Genomic DNA, 20033 nt, shown 5'->3' on the forward strand with positions numbered 1-20033 from the left:
CGTGCACGCCTCAACCACTCAGTTGGCAGCTTGCATTGGCACTTTTCCCCTTGTGTGGAATAAAGGTGCAGTGAGCCTCACGCTTTTACTTATTTTCTCTTTTACATGTGGTGTATTTGTGTGCCTTGGGGAAGTAGTAAGACCTTGACTCTTGTCATGGCTTAATTAACTTACTGAGAGTTGGAACAGCCACTGGATTCCATATTGTGTCCTACTTAAAATGGAAGTGTATTAGCTGTAATTAGTGATCCTGCTTGTAAAAAGCCACCAACTGGCCTTTCTGTTCCCCCACAGGATACCACAGGTTCCTGCCAACTCCTGTCAAACTAGCTGGCATCTGGCGAGTCTTTTATCTACAACACAACTTGAAACTTTAATAAGGAAGTTATAAGGTATTTCAGTTGCTTCTGGGACTGTTTCTTTGAGTATATCTCCTTAATGCAAATGTACTATTTTTAAAGATAGACATCAAGGGACAAAGACATTGTAATACAGGAGGGAGAACGGAGAAGGTGTTCCCTTTTTGGACCGACCTTAGCATAATTACTCACTGCATGGGTTTGCTGTTGGCTGCTGTAGCCACTCGCGACAAACTCGGTGGCTTAATGCAGCCCAAGCTTACCCTCTTCACATTTCTGGAGGTCAGAAATCCAATCCCTGGGCTCACAGGGCTAAAATCAGGGTTTCAGCGGGGCTGTGTTCCTTCTGGAGGCTCTGAGGGAGAATCTGCTCCTTGCTTTTTCCAGCTTCTAGAGCTGGCTTCTTACCTTGGCTCACAGTGCCTTCCTCTGTCTTCAAATGAAGCAGTGCAGCGTCTCCAACTTTCTGACTTCCGCCTCCTCCTGCTGATAAGGACTTTAGTGATTGCCTTGGGCCCACCAGGGCCATCCACAATAATCTCCCCTTCTCAAAATGAGCTGATGAGCACCCTTAATTACCCTCTGCCATGTAATCTAACACATTCGCAGGTTTGTAGATGCTAGGTTCGGGATACCTTTGGGGGGCTCTCATTCTTTCTTACCTCATCTGCTAAAAGCCTGTATTTGAGTGAATTTCCGTAATAATTGGTTGACTGTATTGAAGCCATGAAATATTAAAAAGGAAGAAAAATCCTTTAGACCCATAGTGAACTAGATGATATTATTTTACTAATTCAGACTGTATGTTAAAAATCAAGGTAGGGAGGGCAATAATTTCTTTCATGTAGTCTTAATTTCTTTTCCTACATGATTACTCTCTACATTTGTTTGCCCATAGACACATATATTTTGATAGGTCTGTATTCCACGTGTGAACATACATATTTTTCTGAAATTCCAAGTTAATTTTCTAGGGGTAAAAAGCTACACCGTTTTGCTCTGTCTACTTATCTACCTATGTGTTTTGACTTAAGTTCAAGAAATTCTATTCTGTCCATGTAAGGTTTATATTGCAAAGTGGGATTGGCAGTCTTCTAAAGCTCTATGACTCTGGTCTTTTCGGCAGTGGGCTAAATTGGTTTGTTGGTAGAAGGGTAAATGAGGCAGGTGTGTGTGTGTGTGTGTGTGTGTGTGTATTTAATTCCTTTTTTTTAAGATTTATTTTTATTTAGAGAGAAAGAGAGCATAGGGGGGAGGGGCAGAGGGAGAGGGAGAGAGAGACTCTCAAGCGCACTCTGTGCTGAGGGTCTGAGATCATGACCTGAGCTGAAACCAAGAGGCAGACACTCAGTTGACTGAGCCATGTCCCAGGAGGCAGATGTATATTACCCTTGAATTATCAGTCCGCCCTATGCTTGAGTGTCCCATCACAGCCTCTGTCACACCGTGGGACCTCCCAGACAGTAAGTAGGCAGACAGGCAGTCTCAGGTGGCACTGATCAGGAAGTAAAGCGGTAAGCTGTCCACTAACTGACCTCGGAACAGGAGAGGCACGAACAGTGATACTGCCTTAGATGGGGGTCAGGGGTCGTGATTGTGGGGGTGCTCTTCATGCCTCAGGCTTGACTCACGAGAGCAGACACCTGGGTCCAGCTTGCTAAGCAGGGAACCCTAGTGCCTTGGAAGAATGCTGCATAGGAAGTGCTCAGGGAATCCTGACTGAAGGAAGGAGGCACTGGAACACAGCCCTACCTTACCTTTGTAAAGTATGCTGTAGTGTACAGAGGGTTTTAATTATGACTGTAATTCTCATTCTTTTTTTTTTTTTTTGAAGCATAATCAACATACAGTGTTATGTTAGTTTCTGGGGTCCAACATAGTGATTCGACAATTCTGTACATGACTCAGTGCTCACCACGATAAGTGTAGTTACCATCTCTCACCATAAAACAGTATTAGAATGTTATCGACTATATTCCTATGCTGTACTTACCCGTGACTTGTTTATTTTATAACAGAAAGTTTGTACCAGTTAATTCCCTTGATCGATTTTGTCCCTTCCCCCACTGACTTCCCTTCTGGCAACCACCAGTTGTATTCAAGAGTCTGTTTGTTTGTTTGTTTGTTTTGTTTTCTAGATTTTATAGATTCCACATATGCATGAAATCATATGGTTTTTTTCCCTGCCTTATTTCACTTAGCATAATACCCTCTAGGCCCATCCGTGTTGTTGCGGATGGCAAGATCTCATTCTTTTTTATGGCTGAGAAATATTCTATTGTATATAAATACATCTTTGTATCCTCTGGCTCCTATTCTTTTTTTTTTTTTTAAAGATTTTATTTATTTATTTGACAGAGACACAACGAGAGAGGGAACACAAGCAGAGGGAGTGGGAGAAGGGGAAGCAGGCTTCCTGCTGAGCAGGGATCCCGATGCAGGGCTCGATCCCAGGACCCTGAGATCATGACCTGAGCCGAAGGCGGACACCCAACGACTTAGCGACCCAGGCGTCCCTCCTGTTCTTGAGTCCTTTCTGTGCTGGACAGTGTGCTTAGGGCATTTTTTCACAAGCTCCCAAGTGAGGTGCTCTTATTATCCCATGTTATACGAGAGGCAGCTGGGCTAACATGGCAGAGCGGGACTCTAACGCATGTCTGTATGACACCAGACCTCACCCTCTTAAACACTACATTTTCCTGCTTCTCCTGAGCATTAAGACTGTCTTGTGAGACCGGGCAAGTACTGTTACTCCCATTTTACAGAATAAGCTGAACTCTTCGGTGGACCTAAGCGTGGTTTAGCTAAGCTTAGAATCCCAGCCCCTTGACTCGTGTCTTCTCTTTATCATTAGGACCGAGTGGCTCAGCTTGGTCCCGGAGACCTCCATGGAAACACCTATGATCATTTTGGGGTGTTGGAGGAACCCGGGCTGTTATGAGTAGTATGTAACCCCACCATAACCCAGCAAGATGCAGTTAACAGGATTGTTTTTAGAAAGAAAATAGGGTCCTAGAATAGGGTCAATGTTATATTAGGAATTAGGGAAAACTTTTGAGCCAAGAAAGTTTTTATAGCTATTTTAGACCTTTTTTTTTAATCTTCTCCCACCTAAATCTTGAAAAAGTAGCTGCGTTTGCTAGGTTCTTTGAGGATTTCTTTTATCCAATATGACATGAGGTTCTTGCTAAGCTCTATTCTAGAGCGGCCGCATGGCATTTAAGATAGGATCTGGCTGTATAATATCAAATATGTGGCTTTTCTTTCTGTTGGTTAGACCTACATGATGACTTAATTAGCTGTAGTTAACAAAGGCAAAAATGAGGTTTCTTGAACTGCCTAAGCTGGAGTGATAAATGTGCATAATTCTTGGGATCTGACCTCTGTGATTCTTAGACTAAATCAGAATAGTGTCTCACTTAATATTCAGCAGTTAAAGTGTATTTTTTCAGACTTTCTTCTGTTAAGGCTTTTTGCTTTTAGAAAATTAAATCTAATTTTATTATGGAATAATCTTGATTCAGCTGCATCTCTTTCTATTCCAATATATCCTACATGCTGAGGCAACTGACTCTTCACTGAAACTAACATGGCCTCCTGTTGGGCCCCTGAGCCAAAGGGTGAAATTTGAACTCTTGGCCAACCTGCAGTTCCCTCCAGACGGGCCTCCAGGTGGCTTTTCCAGCCTGTGTTGGCAAAGAAAAGAAAGATGAAACCTCTGCTGGGATACAGGGTGATGTGTAGGGTGGGGGAAGGGTACTGAATTTCACATTGAAATGTCTTAAAAAAAAAAAAGAAAAACAAAACCAGAGGACATCCAAAGGAGCTCTCTTGCACTGTTGGTGGGAATGTAAGCCGGTGCAGCCACTGTGGAAAACAGTATCGATGTTCTGCAAAAAGTTAAAAATAGAACTACCATATGATTCAGCAATCACACTACTGGGTATTGAGCCAAAGAATACAGAAACACTAATACAGAGGGGTACATGCACCCCTAGGTTATTTACATTATTTACAATAGCCAACTTATGGCAGCAGCCCAACTGTCCCCTCGACTGATGAATGGATAAGGAAGATGTGGTATATACATACAATGGAATATTACTCAGCCATAAAGAGTGAACTCTTACCATTTGCAATAACATGGCTGGATCTAGAGAGTGTAATGCTAAGTGAAATAAGTCAGAGAAAGACAAATACCAAATGATTTCACAAAACAAGCAAAGGGGAATAAAGAGAGAGGCAAACCAAGAAACAGACTCTTAACAGAGACAGAGAACAAACTGATGGTTCCCAGAGGGGAGGTGGGCGGGAAGATGGGGGAAATAGGTGATGGGGATTAAGGGGTGCAGTTGTCATGAGCACTGGGTGTTGTATGGAAGTGTTGAATCACTGTGTCATACACCTGAAACTAATATTACAGTGTCTGTTAACTGGAATTAAAAACTTTAAAAAAAAAATATCCAGAGATACATTTTCTGTTTACTTTTTATTTTAAATGACTTTCTGGAGTCATTTATTCTTAATTCTTTTGCTTAGTAATGTGTTCCTACCCTCAGGTCCTTGCTCACACCCTTCTGGCCTGGAGAGCCCCCCTCTGCCTCCACTGCCCCCCCAATCCTTCCCATCTTCTAAGACTGAAATCAGCCTCCTTTCCCTTTTCTTCACATCCCAGTTTCCTGCCATGTACCTGGTTCAGCATCACCTCTTTCCATCGCCCCTGCTTTTACTCCCCTCTCGTCTTCTTTCCATTGGGACTGCTGTTGATTGGCTAACATTCAGAAGCACTGGAGTAAGGCGTTTATTGATTGGTGGACTCCATTGGGGTGAGATGGTTGTTGATTGGCTAGCGCTTTGAAGCACTGGGGCAAAGCACCTGTTGATTGGCTGACTTCCCTGGAATGAGGCAGTTATTGATTGGCTGGCCTCGTGAAGTTTTTATATTGCTGGGAAGTTGTCATAAGTCAATTAGAATAGGTTTGAAATCCATTACTATCATATTCTAGGTGCAAGGGAACTTTTAATTTTCATCCTAGATTTCCTGGGTTGGAATAAGCCCATCAAAATGCAGATCACACATTAGACCCTCACCCAGCCACCTACCCCAGAAGGGGGCACATGAGCACAGATCTGGGAGTCGACAGACCTGGGCTCAGATCCCAATTCTGTTATTCAGCACATCACTTAAATCTCTTGTGATCCTCAGTCTCCTAAAACATAACACCTCCCTGAAAGGTGGGTGTTCTGGAGATTAAATGAGTTGACCTGTGTCAGGTACTCATCACGGCCTCAAAATTCTCATGATCTTCCACAGGTCTAACAACCCAAGGAAAGCATCCTGCGGTGGCATTTTGTGACTCAGTTCCCTCTTACTTGGTTTTTCTCTTCTAAGGACTGTCAGAAAGATGAACTGTAAAAACATGCTCAGACCTCACTCCTCAAGATTCTGATCTAATTGGTTTGTGGTAGAGCCCAGACACCATATGTGTTTAAGCTACCAGTGATGTCAGCATACACTGAAGCATACCCTGCCTGGCTAGCTCCTTACTTAACTGCTGTTCATGCAGTTAAATCATGCAGGAAAGTAATACATTGCTCTGATTGGCCTTACGTGATGGGCTGATCTTGTTAAAAACTCTCTTGAAAACTGGGTAATTAAGAAACTAGCCTGGTATTCAAATGGGATATTCTCTGAGCCCCAATCCTATTACTGCCCTCATTTTTTTTTAAAAAAAAAAAAAAAAAAGAAAGAAAAACTGCCTTTATGACTTTGAAAAGTTTAACCCTGACAGAAAGGTCAGAAGAGAGAGAGATACATAGTATGGACTGGAGATTTCCCAAAAAGTATATAACAAAATGGTCTACAGTTTGGAAATAAGCATTGTGTAAACTCTGTTCTCTTGGATGTTGCATACATTATGCATAAGGATTATTAAATATTTCCTCCTTCCTGAAAGGTTTGTTATCTCTAAATTTGGAAGTTAATTCAAGAAACAGGAGAACATGTATTATTTATAAGTCTCTTTAGCATCTAGTAGAAAGTGTCATGTTATTTAAAAATGGTATTCATGCTTCCATGGAGTCAGTGCACATTGGTTCCCTCTATAATCCTAAAGTCATCCCTAGAAAGTAATGAGAAATTGTCTCTGTCAGAGGGGAGGAGGGTTTTAATCAAGAGTCTTTCCATTATCCCTTCCTTCCAAGTTTTAAGGAAGCCTAGTCAGTTGAAGGACTGAATATCGAATTTTTCTGCTGGAAAAAATACTGGGCCATCTTGTACCTAAAAAATAAGGAGCTGCTGACATAGTTGATAACTTTATTCATTTTAGTCATTCAGCTATGCCTTTGCTATATATTACTTCCAGAACTGACTTAACTAGATGTATAATATACTATATTTATTTCTTGTTTTAATAAACTTTATATTTTGGAATGATCTTATATATGGTTCACTCTTGGTGTTGCGTATTTTATGGGTCTCGACAAAGGTATAATGATGTGTATCCACTATTAAAGAATCATACAGAGCAGTTTCACAACTTTAAAAATCTTATGCTCCACCTGCTCATCCCGCCCTCCCCTCCAGCACCTCTGGCAACCACTGATTTTCTTACTGTCTCCATTGCTTTGCTTTTTCCAGAATGTCATAGAGTTGGCATTGTTAAAGAGAAAAATATTCATGACACTTTTTAAAGAAGGATAAGGCAGACTTTACTGAGAGGCATTACTACAAGGGAGTTGCATTTGGGTTCAATTCTAAATACAGGAAGGAAAAATAGGAGTTCATTACAGGGAGTAAGGTAGGCCATAGATGAATGGATGGTTACTGAGAGGAAACATCAGGGATAAAGGAGGGATTCTGACTAAACTGACCTGACAGGATTCTTCCTGAAGGCAGGCCAGGCAATGAGGCATCCCCTGGGTAAGAGTGGAGGATTCTGGCTCAACCAGCTTAGCAGGATTCTTGGTAAAATTGGGACACGAAGAGACAAACATGAAAGTATAGATGTTGAGGCTTAGTCTGGGAAGAGGATTCAGAGGAGTCTGACTAAAGTTTTATCAAGGAGAGGGTCTTCGTGAGAGTGAGACAGTGGGTGGTGTTTACAGAGTTGCTTCTTTACTTAGCAACGCCTTTTCATGGCTTGATAACTCATTTCTTTTTATCACTGAGTTATATTCCATTACCTGGATGTACCACAGTTTATTCATTCACCTCCTGAAGGACATCTTGATCACTTCCAAATTTTGCCAATTATGAGTGAAGCTGCTATAAACACCCATGTGCAGGTTTCAAGAGTAATTTTATTTTATTTTGTTAAAGATTTTATTTGAGAGAGAAAGAGGGTATGAGTAGGGGGAGGGGCAAAAGCAGAGGGAGAAGCAGAGAGCCTGATGTAGGGCTTGATCCAAGGACCCTGGGATCATGACTTGAGCCGAAGGCAGACGCTTAACTGACTGAGCCACCCAGGTGCCCCTCAAGAGTAATTTTACATGTATAGAAAAGTTGCAAAGATAGTACAGAGCATTCCCCATATACCTTTTCCTCCGTTTACCATCTAGTGTAAATCTCTCCCACAGCTATGGTACATTTGTCAAAACTAAGGGATGAACATTGGTATGTGTTACTATTAACTAGATCTTACTCAGATTTCACCATTGTTTCCACTTAATTTCCTTTTTCTGTTTCAGGAGCCCACCCAGGATACCACATTTATTTTAGTTTTAATTTATAAGGGCAGTTTGGGTGTGTGTGTACATTAAATGCATTCATAAAATTCAGCATATCTTGAGACAGTGGATGTGAACATAGCAGCTCCAAGGAGCTGCTGTTACTTAATCAAGTGAACACATTTAATTATGACATTGTTACTTAGAATTTTTGGAAAGTTTGTTTTCGGTTTTGGCACAGCAGGCAGATTTCCCAGTGTACAAAATGAGGATTTGTTTTATTAGGTTGCCGTTTCTAAACAAAATACTGAGGCTTGTTGAAAGAAGGTCATCTTAAGGTTATTTCAAGACCCAGGAGGAAACCGGTTGCCAAGTTTTAATAAAAGCTGTCAGTGCATAATTTTTCAAGTTGATATGCAGGATGAAGTGTTTGGTTGGTTCTCTAATGAGCATCTCCAAATGTTTTGCTGGCAGAAGGACTCCATGAAAGATGACAGAGGAAGTTATTGTGATAGCAAAGTGGGACTACACTGCCCAACAGGACCAGGAGCTGGACATCAAGAAAAACGAGCGCCTATGGCTGCTGGACGACTCCAAGACGTGGTGGCGGGTGAGGAACGCGGCCAACCGGACGGGCTATGTGCCATCCAACTATGTGGAGAGGAAGAACAGCCTGAAGAAGGGCTCCCTCGTGAAGAACCTGAAGGACACGCTAGGTGAGTCTGCCCACTCGGTAGGACCCGGAGTAGAGCTGAACTACTTCCTGTGAGGGAAAGCGAAGAAGCCTTGCGTGTTTGGAGGGGAGAGCATTCATCTTTTTAGTTTGTGTGTGTGTTTTTTAAAAGGTCTGTTTTAAAGTTGACATCTTTCTGGTTGTCTTTTTTTTAAATCTCTGAAAATGAAGCAGTCACGGTGGAGAAATACCATGTTTGTCATTTCCTGGAGATGTTAGAGTCTGGAGTCTTATGGAAGTTGACACTTCTGCGTTGGGGACCCCTGCACGTGTCTCTGTCTCCTGACATCAGTATTCTGGAGGTTCATGATGTGCAGTTACCACCTCCAGAAATGTCAACTGCTCTGCCCGTGTCACCCCATCAGGTCTTGCGTCTCACACAGCCCTCTCCATGTGGCCTTCATGCATACAGTGGGAAGGAGCAAAGAGCACTTTGAACCGCGTGGATTTTTTTCCCCCTCTCCTAGACTGATGATGCCCATACCGCAGTCCTGGCCAGTGTTAGACAGGTGGCCGTGGGTGTGCACCAGTGTGGTGCCAGAGGCTGGCATCGGTCACTCGGGTGCGGAGTGTTGGGAGCTCAACCCAGCTGGTTCGTCATCCGGTTTTCTTCCACGTGCCCTGTATCCCAACATGACCCAGGCCACCTTGAATCACCTAAAGTTACTGGTGTCCGCTCTTGTCTTAGTGTGCATATCCAATGTATTTACAGTAGTGACTGCTTCAGATGATGTGGGGAAGTAACTGTGAGGGCCTCGCCAAAGAACCATGAGCCGAGCTGCCATTTGCAGAAGTTGGTGTTACCTCCTTATGAGTCTAATGTGGGTCATACCTGAGACTGCTGGTTATCATTTAAGAGTTTGGTATGAAATAAGTCAAATTATCACCTGTGTTACATTTACTTGACTTTTCCCTTTCTATTTTTAACAGGAGGATTTGTTTCATGTGGGGTGGGAAGGGAGCAAGTGGGAAAACAAAAGAAAATTATACACCAAATGTAGTGGGTGTTGCAAAATGTTCGTTTTAAATTTATGCAATCTTGAAGAGTCTGCTAGTAAAGTCTCTCTTCAGATCCACTTAAAGACTTCATTTATTGGGTAGTGTTTTTGTGTTAGGGCTTAGGTTATTTCTGTGATGTGGAAAGAGAAATGAGACACAGGCCTGAGTATGAATCACGCCAGTTATCACAGATTCTGAGGCTGATGTAGAAATTTCATTTTGCATGAACAGTCTGATTCTTTTTTCCACTAACCTGATAACCCCTGTAATTTTTTTTTTCCCAAGTCACTTTGAAAGAAACATTGTTGTCCTTTAGCTATAACTCTTAATTAACTTTGGCAGAAATGCAGTTAGCATGAACAGATAAATACCTGAGCTTAATTTTATTTATTTTTTCCAATTTCAGCCTCTCACCCACCAAAGTACCTTCTTTGGGAGCTGCTGAACATCCTTGACTTGTTTCATTTTCTTTCTTACCCATTTTTTAATACTGGGAAATTGAATAAGATGATCAGAAGGGAAATAAGACAAACTATCTAGAAATTCCTTGGAATACCTTGTCATTTTTTTTTTCCTTCACTTGGTAGAAGGAGAAAAGACAAAGCCTCAAATTGAAACCATTAACCAGATGTCTCAGTCTGTGTCTACTTTTTCTCGAGTTGTGATCTGCTTGGCGTGCTGGGAAACTGTGGCCCTCTTGTCATAGAGGAGAGCCTTACTCCACCAGCCGCTCCCCGTGCTGCATGCTGGGTGCTGCGTGCTGGGGGTACTGTGGGCTCTCAGCATAGAGGAACCTCACTCCACCAGCCCCTCCCAGCGCTGGGTGCTGGGGATACTGTGGCTCTCAGCATTAGAGGAACCTCACTCCACCAGCCCCTCACGGTGCTAGGTGCTGGGTGCTGGGCCACTGCCCCGCCCCTGACAGATGGCCACCCAGCTCTGCCAGAATACTTCTACCTCGACAGTCAGCCAGTTCCATTTTTGGAGAACACAGATTGCTCGAAAGCTCTCCCTTAAATAGAATCAAAGTTTGCTTTTCTTTAACTTTTTCCCCTTGGCTCTCAAGAGCTGCCTGAGTTAATGTGTGCTCCTCTCTTGGAAGATGACAGCTCCCCACCAGGCCTCAGTCACAGTTCAGGCGTGCATCTGCTTGGACACATTTGTGCTAAGCATTACGTGTTGTAAAAACACAAATAAAATTGTATTTTCAACATCCGTATCTGTGGAGAAATGCTCCCCCCCCACCACCGTTTTTGTGTATCTTTTTATTTCGTGTTCACCATGTTGCCCCGAAGCCTTGCTTTTGTTGCACCAAGAGAGACTTCGGTATTCCAGCATGAGTTTTCCATTGCCAAAGGAAGTACCAAAGGGAAGGGAGGCCCCTCCCCCCAATAAGAAATCCCCACAGTGGAGTGACTTCTTAATCCCCCACAGTTGGCCCTGACGTGGCATTGTTGTCAACAAGGAAGGTGAGAAAACCTTCCACGGCCTGTCCTGCCTCCCACTCGTCCCTATGGCTAGAAAGATTGGAGCCAGGTGTTTGTGGCTCCCTGCTTTTAAAGTATTGTCACCAACATGCTGTCACAATTACAGTGTGATTTTATTTATTTATTTTTTAAAGATTTTATTTATTTGAGAGAGAATGAGAGAGAGTGAGCACATGAGAGGGGGGAGGGGCAGAGGGAGAAGCAGACTCCCTGCTGAGCAGGGAGCCTGATGCAGGACTTGATCCTGGGACTCCAGGATCATGACCTGAGCTGAAGGCAGTCACTTAACCAACTGAGCCACCCAGGTGCCCCTACAGTGTGATTTTAGTTGATGGTGCAGCCAGCAGAAATTCTCTCTAGTGCGTATTAGAAGGAGTGAAAATTATGTTGAAAACTACACGGCATTGTGTCGCCCTTCCAGTAGCTACTCATGGTGTCATCCACGTTTGTGATTTTTATGCTATGGAAATCCACCTGATTCCTCAATCCGGAGTAAAATTTCCCTGGCAGGTGCCTGGTTTGGAATAAAATAGCACCGGACTCCCCAGCAAAGTCACAGTGTTATAAATGTGTTTACGTCTCTGTTGCAGAGAACTGGAACTCTGTGGAGCTCCCTCCTGCTTTCTTATACCCAGTTGCTCTGTTGAGGTCAGTGGAAAATTCAGTTTAATCACATGCAATACTTGGTTACAGTAACTTCTAGAAAGCAGTACCTTTGACAGAAAGATCTCTGTTAGGAAAGGATTCACATTCTTTCTTTTCCTTTAATAATTTATAATTGAATAAAACAATATGAGCTCTTATTTGCACATGAGCAAAACATTTATACACTGGATCTCCTCTCATACTCAACTTATGATCATGAATAGTCAAAGAGAACTTTTCCGCGGATAACAAGGGGCAATTGTTAAGATTCTCCTGGCTGAGCCCACTTGATGTTTTGAAGGGCTCAAACCGTGCAGTTCTTTGCTTTGCGATGAAGAGCATTCCTGGTCTACACTCTGGCCTTGACATTGCAGCCTCCTTATTAAATCATGTAGGTTAGGTGTTTTAAAGCACCGTGCTGCATCTTTTGAGATGAGGTGGCTGCTTCCAGGGAGGTAGTTTTCAAAGATTCTCCCTCAGACTACTGAAGAACGATTTTTGTTATAACTTCATGACAGCAGCTGGGATCCAGCAAAGCCCCAAAGGTTAACTCTGTTCTCGGTGGTTCACTGAAGTCCATGTGCTGCCTTGGGTTGCCTAAAACGATACGGTTGCATTTAGAAGCTATTAGCAACCTCCTCGGGAGGGTTTGTTCCAAGGCACACATGCTGTTTGCTGACCACCTTTCTGGGTATCTGGAGTCAGAGTGATCCCCCCCCCCCCCCCCCCCCCACCGTTGTTTCTTTAGCGTTTGTCCCAGTGTGGCCATACCTAAGGCCAGTTAGCACCCTACCAGTGATTAGGCCCCGGACTCCCACCCCTGATTCCAAGCCAGACCTGGGAGCAGAGGGAGACTCCCTGATGCTAACTAACTGTAAAATAGCCCTCGGACCCTGCTGGGCTAATGCTTTCAGACAGGGAGGGGGCAGTTCCTATGGGTGAAATTCCCAAGGCCCCTAGAGGCAGAGCCATGCTGGGATTGACTTCAGGTGGCTACATGACTTCCCCAGGAACACACTGCTAGTCCTGGTGTGGGATGGAGATGGGATTTCATCTCAAACTTGAATCCAAATCCAAGTTGAATACCCGGATTTAGTGGGTAGACCTCTGATAGAATTCTGTTGCAGAGACAGGCAGTTGGAATATTAGAGGAGATTTTCTTGAAACCCAATCCTTTATTTTAGAGACGAAAAACATACTAGCAAAACTTGAATGGGCTCAGAGAATTGGGAATAATAACGCATTGATGTTAACTTCCTGATTTGATGGTTGTATTGCGGCTGTGGAGGAAAATGTCTTTATTTGTAGAAATACACACTGAGCGTTTAGGTTTGTTGGAACATTGTGTAGACAGGAGAGTGGCTCTCAGATGGCTCAGGGAAAATAAGATTTTTGCGCCATTGTTGTAACTTTACGTTAAACTGAATGGACGGACGTGAGTGGTTTGGGGACCACCCCAAGGGTCTAAAGTTGGCTTGTAGCAGAGGAGATATAACTTGGGCTCCCCCACCCTCCACTTTGTCTAGGCATCTACTTATCCTAAATTTGGCTTCAGCCTTTCAGAGATCAGAGTATCACTGAGCACCTGCTGCCATTGGACCTAAAATGTAAGAATAACACCGGGTGTAGACATGTCCGACTGATGCTTCCTGAGAATGCTTTCCCACAATACTTGAGAACTTTAATTATCCAGAGTTCTGTCCTTGTCACTAGCTTGCAAGTGAGAGGATCCCTGCTGCTTGCTGGATTAGCCCGGACTGTTCAGTCAGTTCAGTGTGTTATTTTTCTGTTGAAGTGGAGAGAGGGAGAGTGATGGTCAGAAATGACCTCCTGGGCTCACCGCTTCCACGATTGTGTGAACTATGAGGGAATTTTTGTTTAGAGACCACAGGATTGTGGATCTCTGCTGTGCTTATAGATGTGCTCTGAGGGCTTGAGCCAGGGCAGGTGGTCAGTTAAAAATGAACGGTGAGTAACGAATGCCCCAGCCTGTGGTTGTGGGAGCTGTGAGTCTGAGTCTGTGCTCTCCCCTCCTCACCCTGTCCCTGGGAAATCCCTTCTGAGCAGCTTCATTCCCTGCTGAGTGACCTCTGAAAACAGTAACCAAAGCCTTTGAAACAGAGATGCAAACATTATGTGCAGATCGGCATGGTGTAATAGGGTATGTCTGGATCAGAAGTGGGAGCCTGGCCGGATGTTGTTTCATCTGTTGGGATATGAAGAAAAGAGAAGGTTCAGTCCCTGACTTTGAGAAGCTTGTGATAACTGGGGAAATGACACTGGCACAAATAAGCAGTCCTCAGCTGAGCTGTGGCACTGTCTTGGCCTGTCTCATTGAAAACTGCAGTGTGGGCCTCTGTCCTGCCCTTCACAGAGCCATATGCATAGTGGTCAGGAGAGAGACTCACCGCCATGTTCAGATCCAGTCTTTATCCAACTGTTGAACCCTGTGAACCTCAACTGCGTCATCTGTAAAATGGGATAAGTGACTGCTTGTCTTCTGCAATTGTTGAGAATTGAATGGAGTCATTCAGTAAAGAATACCCAGGCTGAGTGGACCCTCAGGAGAGCAGATGGGGCTTCAGATGAGGAAGAGAGAACATAAGCCAAGATTTGGAGGCTGGAATCCAAATTGTGTCGGAGGATGTTCAGGGAGCTAGCTGGACTAGGGTGAGGGAGAACATGGGGGCATCCTGAGGCATCCGGGTGCCCTGCATGGCAGGCCCTGAACACCAGGCCCGGTACCATTTAGAAAGGGAACCCCCAAGAGTTTCCATATGGTGGACAGAGATGACCATCAGAGTATGCAGGAGGCAGCCTGGTCTCAGGAAGGGACTAGAAAGGACCTGTCTGTCCGTAGGAGGCTGAGAATGAGGCCTCAGAGCCACCCAGGGGTGATGTTGTAAGTCCTGAGCTCAGCAGTAGAGGGGGATTTCATAGGAAAGCCCCAGGACTCTGTGTTGACTGGGTATGGAGCAGCTAGAAGTATTAGCCACAGACGACTCTGGGGTTCTGAGCCTGAATGAATGTCCAGCAGAGACTTTGGGAAGTAGGAAGAGAAACAGGGCCGTGAGGGCAAGACCTGTTTGAGTTTGAGGTGACTGCAGGACATCTGTGAAAATGTTCAGTGGGATGCTTCAGGCATGAATGTCAACTTCAGGAGACAAAATTCAGATGTTTGTGATAATGTACTTCTTATTTTTAAGTGATTTTGGTTTTGGACTTCTGTGTAAATATTTTTATCCAGGGCCCACAGTGGAGACCTGACATTTCTTCAACAGTGTATTAGGGACCTCAGATAGTCTTTCAGTGTTTCTTTTGTCCCGAGGACTGGTCCCAGGCCTCCAGTCCCTTTTGGAGCTCTGTCACCACAGCCGTGCTCTGGCAGAAGAGCCTGCAGGCTCCCTGAGCCCACATTCCCTGTGCTCCTGACATTCCCTGCAAAAAAGTGTCTCCCCCACACCCCACAGCCAAACCAAAAGCGAAATGCCGCTGAAAAATTCAGACCAGGACCCCAAAACAGATTTTGTGTGCAGTCTGCCAGTGAGCGGACGGTAGTAACCATCTCTCTCTGAGTGTCTCGTTGTGCCCGGTAGCATGCTAGGTGCCTGCATGCATTTCTGTTTTCATCTTCACAGTAACTCGAGGAGGGATGTGCTGATATCCTGGGTCCCCGTGTGAAAACCGGGAAGTTAGGGATGTGCCCAGGAACGCGCAGTAAGAGACAGGGTTGTAATTCACACCACTTCTGCCTGACTTCAACCTCTATTGTTGTTGATCAGCTGCTAGAATTGGGGATTCAGATCGGGCAGGGTTGGGGGGACACACACAGTGCCTGCCAGTGAAATCCACCCCTCCCTGGGTCCCCACCCACACAGCCATTGTGGTTTCTTGCCACTCTTGTTCTGGCCCCTAAAATGCTAGGGGACCAGCTCCTTCAGTGGGCATCATTTTCTTCCTGACCCCAAGGGAGTCACTTAGTAATTCTGCCCAGTTCCTTCATGTGGAGGTGAGCAAGAGCCATTCATTAAAATGATTTAGAAGCTGAATGTCACGGGAACATGTCTCCTTGTCTGAACATTGATTTTTATTTCGGGAGCCGTTTGGCCAGCAGCAAGCCTGTAACCACCACTACTGGGCACATACATTTCAGCCGTCTTGGCCACTCATGGTTTCTCTGGATGACCCAGGTCTCTGCAAACAGGTATTTCTCAGCCCTGTAATCTCTGAGATGCTGGTACTTTATCAAACTACCATTTAATGCAGCATACTTATTTTTAAAAGCCTGGAAAATATGAGAAAATACAAATCACCTGTGATCTCCTCACCCAGAACTTATCCCTGGGTCTGTAATCATCTGTGTCTGTTTTCTCAGTAATTTATACACGTATATAATGAGAACCACGATGTGTAGGTGACTCCTCGCTGTTACTAATTCTGCTATTAGTCCGGATGGTACCAGGCTCTTTCTGCAAGGTGCACGTGCTGATCCCAGCACGTCCCTGAGTTCTGGATATTCTGTCAGCCATGCAAGAGGAGAAGCTGATTTCTTTGTGGTACATCTGTCAAAGAAGTAGTTTGTTTCCTAGTTGGAATGTTCTTCAAGAGTAAGAAAATCGCTGTTAATCTTGCTGGAAGTCAAATGTGATTCCTAAGCTATGTGTCTCTGAGGAACCAGTTCTTTGTTTCGAGAAAGTGCAAAGCCAAACCATCCCTCATGAAAAGTTTGTATATAACACATGGAAAGATTAAGGTAACACCTTCTGATTTTTGTTTTAATCCCAGTATAGGTAACATGCAGTGTTCTATTAGTTTCTGGTGTACAGTACAGTGATTCAACACTTCCATCCATCACCCACTGCTCATCATGACAGGTACACTCCTTAATCCCCATCACCTGGTAACTCCTTTTGATTTTGAACATTCAGTTCCTCCAGCCAGTTATCACCCCTCCACAGTAACAAAACAGGGAGTCTGAGTTACACTTAGCATGTGAAGTTTACCTTGCTGGTCTCTGTTGTATAATCTACCGTTGTTATGACCATGAATCACCTACACTTCTCATAATTTGGAATTCTTTAGGATTCTGTCTTGGGAGCTCTCGTTCCCAGTAGAAGTGACCTGCCAGATGTATTGCCCACATAATATGGAAGCTTCTACGGCAATTGTGGTGCCAGCGACCCAAAATAAACTTGGATTTGTTTTTGTATATCATAAGCGTCCAAGTATTTAGAACCAAAAATGTAAAACAACTCACAACAGATCAGTGGGAGGATAATTAGAGACGAGACAGATTGTTAAAAAGAATGCTAACGAGAGAAAAGCCAGGAGAGGCAAGGGGAAATGAGGAGGGGTCTGTACCCCAGAAAACCAGGAGAAGCAGGCGTGTAGTCTGCGAGAGCCACGTTGTGTGTGGGTGTGCGAGAGCCACATCGCTCTTGGGCTGGACATTACCCGCCCCCCTGTGCCCTGAGGAAGGAGGAGAACACAGGTTAAGTACTTCCCCGAAACCGATGTCTTGTATGGTGCTTGTTAAAATTACCATTTTCTGCTTCAGTTTTCTAAAGAGCATAGAGAACACCCTTTCTTGACTAAAGAGTTATTCATGTGGGAGCCTCAAGTTTTAGAACAGAGAAACATGAACTAAAAATGCCTAGGAATTAAAGTAAAATTTTCTTACATGTTTCTAACTGCATTTCCCCATATGGCACACTCTTTTTTAAACCCTCTCCATATGTCTCAAATGTTCCTTCTCACTGTTACATTTTTGGGTCTGTTCCCTGGGGGTAGACATGGAGGGCAGAGAGGGTATTTGTTTACCCGCATGTGCTGCGGTGCTTGATGCTGAGCCCCTCAGATCCCTGCAGGGCCCGCCTGGGCAACTCCTTGTGGTGCCTCCTCCCGCTGAGCCCCTGCTGGGTGCTCATCACTGGAGGGCAAGTGGGCACCTGCAGGACCCATGCCTAATCCCCACACTAGGCTGGAGTGTAATTGGCAGGCTGCAGGCAGCCCTCCACACCGTTGATGCCTTGTCTTCATACTTCCCCAGCTCTGCTGCAAACCCACAGACTCTACAAACACCCCCAGTTGCTCCAGTGGTTCTCACAGCCAGGAAGCCACCCGGAGGGCAGTTCTTCATCCATTTTTAGGGCTAGAGCCATCGTGTTTCCTTGGAGTGGGCCATTCTGTGGCAGTTGTTTGCAGGAAATCTCGCTTGACTTTGTATTTTTGTTTTTTTCGGGGAGCAACACAGTGGATGGTCTGACTTGGAAAATTGGAGTGTTTATAAGTAGAGCATGAATTGTAGTCGTTCTTCAGCTACTAGTTTAATCTGGCTAAATCCATAATGTTTAATCTAAGGTGCTAAGAAAAATGCTGTGGTGACCATTTGAACCCCTTGAGGTTCTTCCGTGGATTTTTTTTTCTTTTATCCAAATATGTATAGTTAAGTTTAAAAAGTGGAATTCATTTGAGAGTTTGGCTCTCTGTAGAACCCTCGAATACCAGAATGAGGCTTGAGATAACCTGGTCCAAGCTTTTCTACGAAAATCAGGCAAATTGAGTGACTTGCCCAAGGTTGCAAGGCTCATTCACAGCAGAGCCAGGCCTGTCCAGGTGCAGGCGGGACGCTGTCCATGGAAGCCAGACATGAGGAGGGCCTGGAGGCCAGGAGCCCAGAGACATCAAAGGCCCCTTCTTGGAGCACAGGCAGGTATAGCCTGGCATCTTAGTAACGGTGTCTGCCCTGTCCAGAGCAGCATGTGAGCCTTTCTGCTCATCCCTACTGGGAAAACAGGGCTCCTTTTTCACCCTGTGCGAAGGCCCATTTTGCACTGATCGCTCGTTCCCTCTGACTGATCATGACGGTCCTTGTGACGTCACTGCTCCAGGTCAGGACCTGGAAAGCAGGAGTGAGGTTGAGGGCCGGACTGCCCCCAGAGCATTTAGGAAGAAAACAGGTATGTGCCCACCTCTGTTGGGAGAACACTGCTTGTGCTCTTCTCCACTTGCCCCTGCCTGTGTTCTCAACAAGGAAGGGAAACCCTTAGATGTTTTAATAATAGCAATAAACACAATGACGGCTGTCGCTTGGTCTTTTGCTGTGTCTGAGACACTGCGCTTCATGTGCTTCCCCATTCCTGGACCTTCCTAACAGCCCACAGAGGCACCGATATCCTCATATTACAGATGAAGAAACCGAGGGATAGAGATGATATTGAACCACCGAGGTCCAAAGCTAGTAGTTGGTGTGAGAACCAGGCTTGGAATGCAGTCTGAAGTATGGTTCCGTCGTCTCTGCCTGCCACTTGCCACCTGTGTTTTCCCCACGAGTGTGCCTGTCCCTTTACTCGTTTGCATGTATTTATCATATTTCATCTTACTTAGCAGGTACGGTCCTAAAAAGTTGCATGCGTGCTGAGCCTCTGCCAGTGGATTGACACGTTCAGTAATATGGCAGTGTGTTGTAGCTGAGCCGCACCACATCTCATACACCCCTTTGCATATTCAGAAATGCTTGTGCTAATGGGTCGGGAATATGTGTTGAGAGCTACTAAATATGTATATTTTTAATTAAAAATTATAATGAAAATTTTAAAAAATTCTTTTCATTGGCATCTGTGTTACCATTCGACTTTCACATTTGATAGAAAATCCTATATTGTAAATGATTTTTTTTTCCGGGCTTAAATGTTCGACCATGTTACTTAACTGCCAGCTCACACGTGAATAGGCTTTCTGATGCCCAAAGATGGAAATTCCAGTTCAGAGCCCTGGACGCGTAGCCCCGTGTGACTGCCCACCTGTCTGTGAGCTGGGTCTTCGGATGGCTGCCCATTGGAAGAGGGACCACCTGGGCAGAGGGATGGCCAGTAGTCACTATGTCCCTCCCTCAGCTGGCAGCCCCTACTCAGGCAGTGGGGGTTTGCCTCCGGTTAGGCAGCCCCCTTCCATCTACATGTGGCCTTCCTCCCTCTGGGGTTGGGAGGGTTGCTAATCGTGATCACGGTCCCCTCTCAGTAATGTGTTAACACTCCCGGCAACATGGGTGTGTATCATTGGAGAGCTCACTTGGGAAGGACAGATCAGTGCCTACAGAATTGTGGTGGTGAGATAGGAAGTGGAGTTTATTAACTTGAGCAA

At 44.7% G+C, this 20033-nt stretch overlaps 1 protein-coding gene across 7 annotated transcripts in view; it reads left to right on the plus strand.

Annotated features, from left to right (window-relative positions):
• Positions 1-20033, plus strand: part of NCK2 (NCK adaptor protein 2) — a 145841-nt gene that overhangs the window by 97226 nt on the left and 28582 nt on the right. For 4 of the 7 annotated variants that reach the window (XM_025869092.2, XM_073897923.1, XM_025869091.2 and 1 more), the window contains exon 3: positions 8502-8743. In XM_025869092.2, the coding sequence (XP_025724877.1) occupies positions 8518-8743 (226 nt within the window). In that variant the 5' untranslated portion in view covers positions 8502-8517. Of the gene's footprint in view, positions 1-294; positions 393-8501; positions 8744-20033 lie in introns of all 7 variants that reach the window. The other 3 variants (XM_025869087.2, XM_025869093.2, XM_025869094.2) reach the window with 3 other exon arrangements.

The sequence above is a fragment of the Callorhinus ursinus genome, unplaced genomic scaffold (assembly GCF_003265705.2).
Source record: "Callorhinus ursinus isolate GAN/ISIS: 27379988/994484 unplaced genomic scaffold, GSC_fseal_2.0 scaffold10, whole genome shotgun sequence".
NCBI lineage: Eukaryota > Metazoa > Chordata > Mammalia > Carnivora > Otariidae > Callorhinus > Callorhinus ursinus.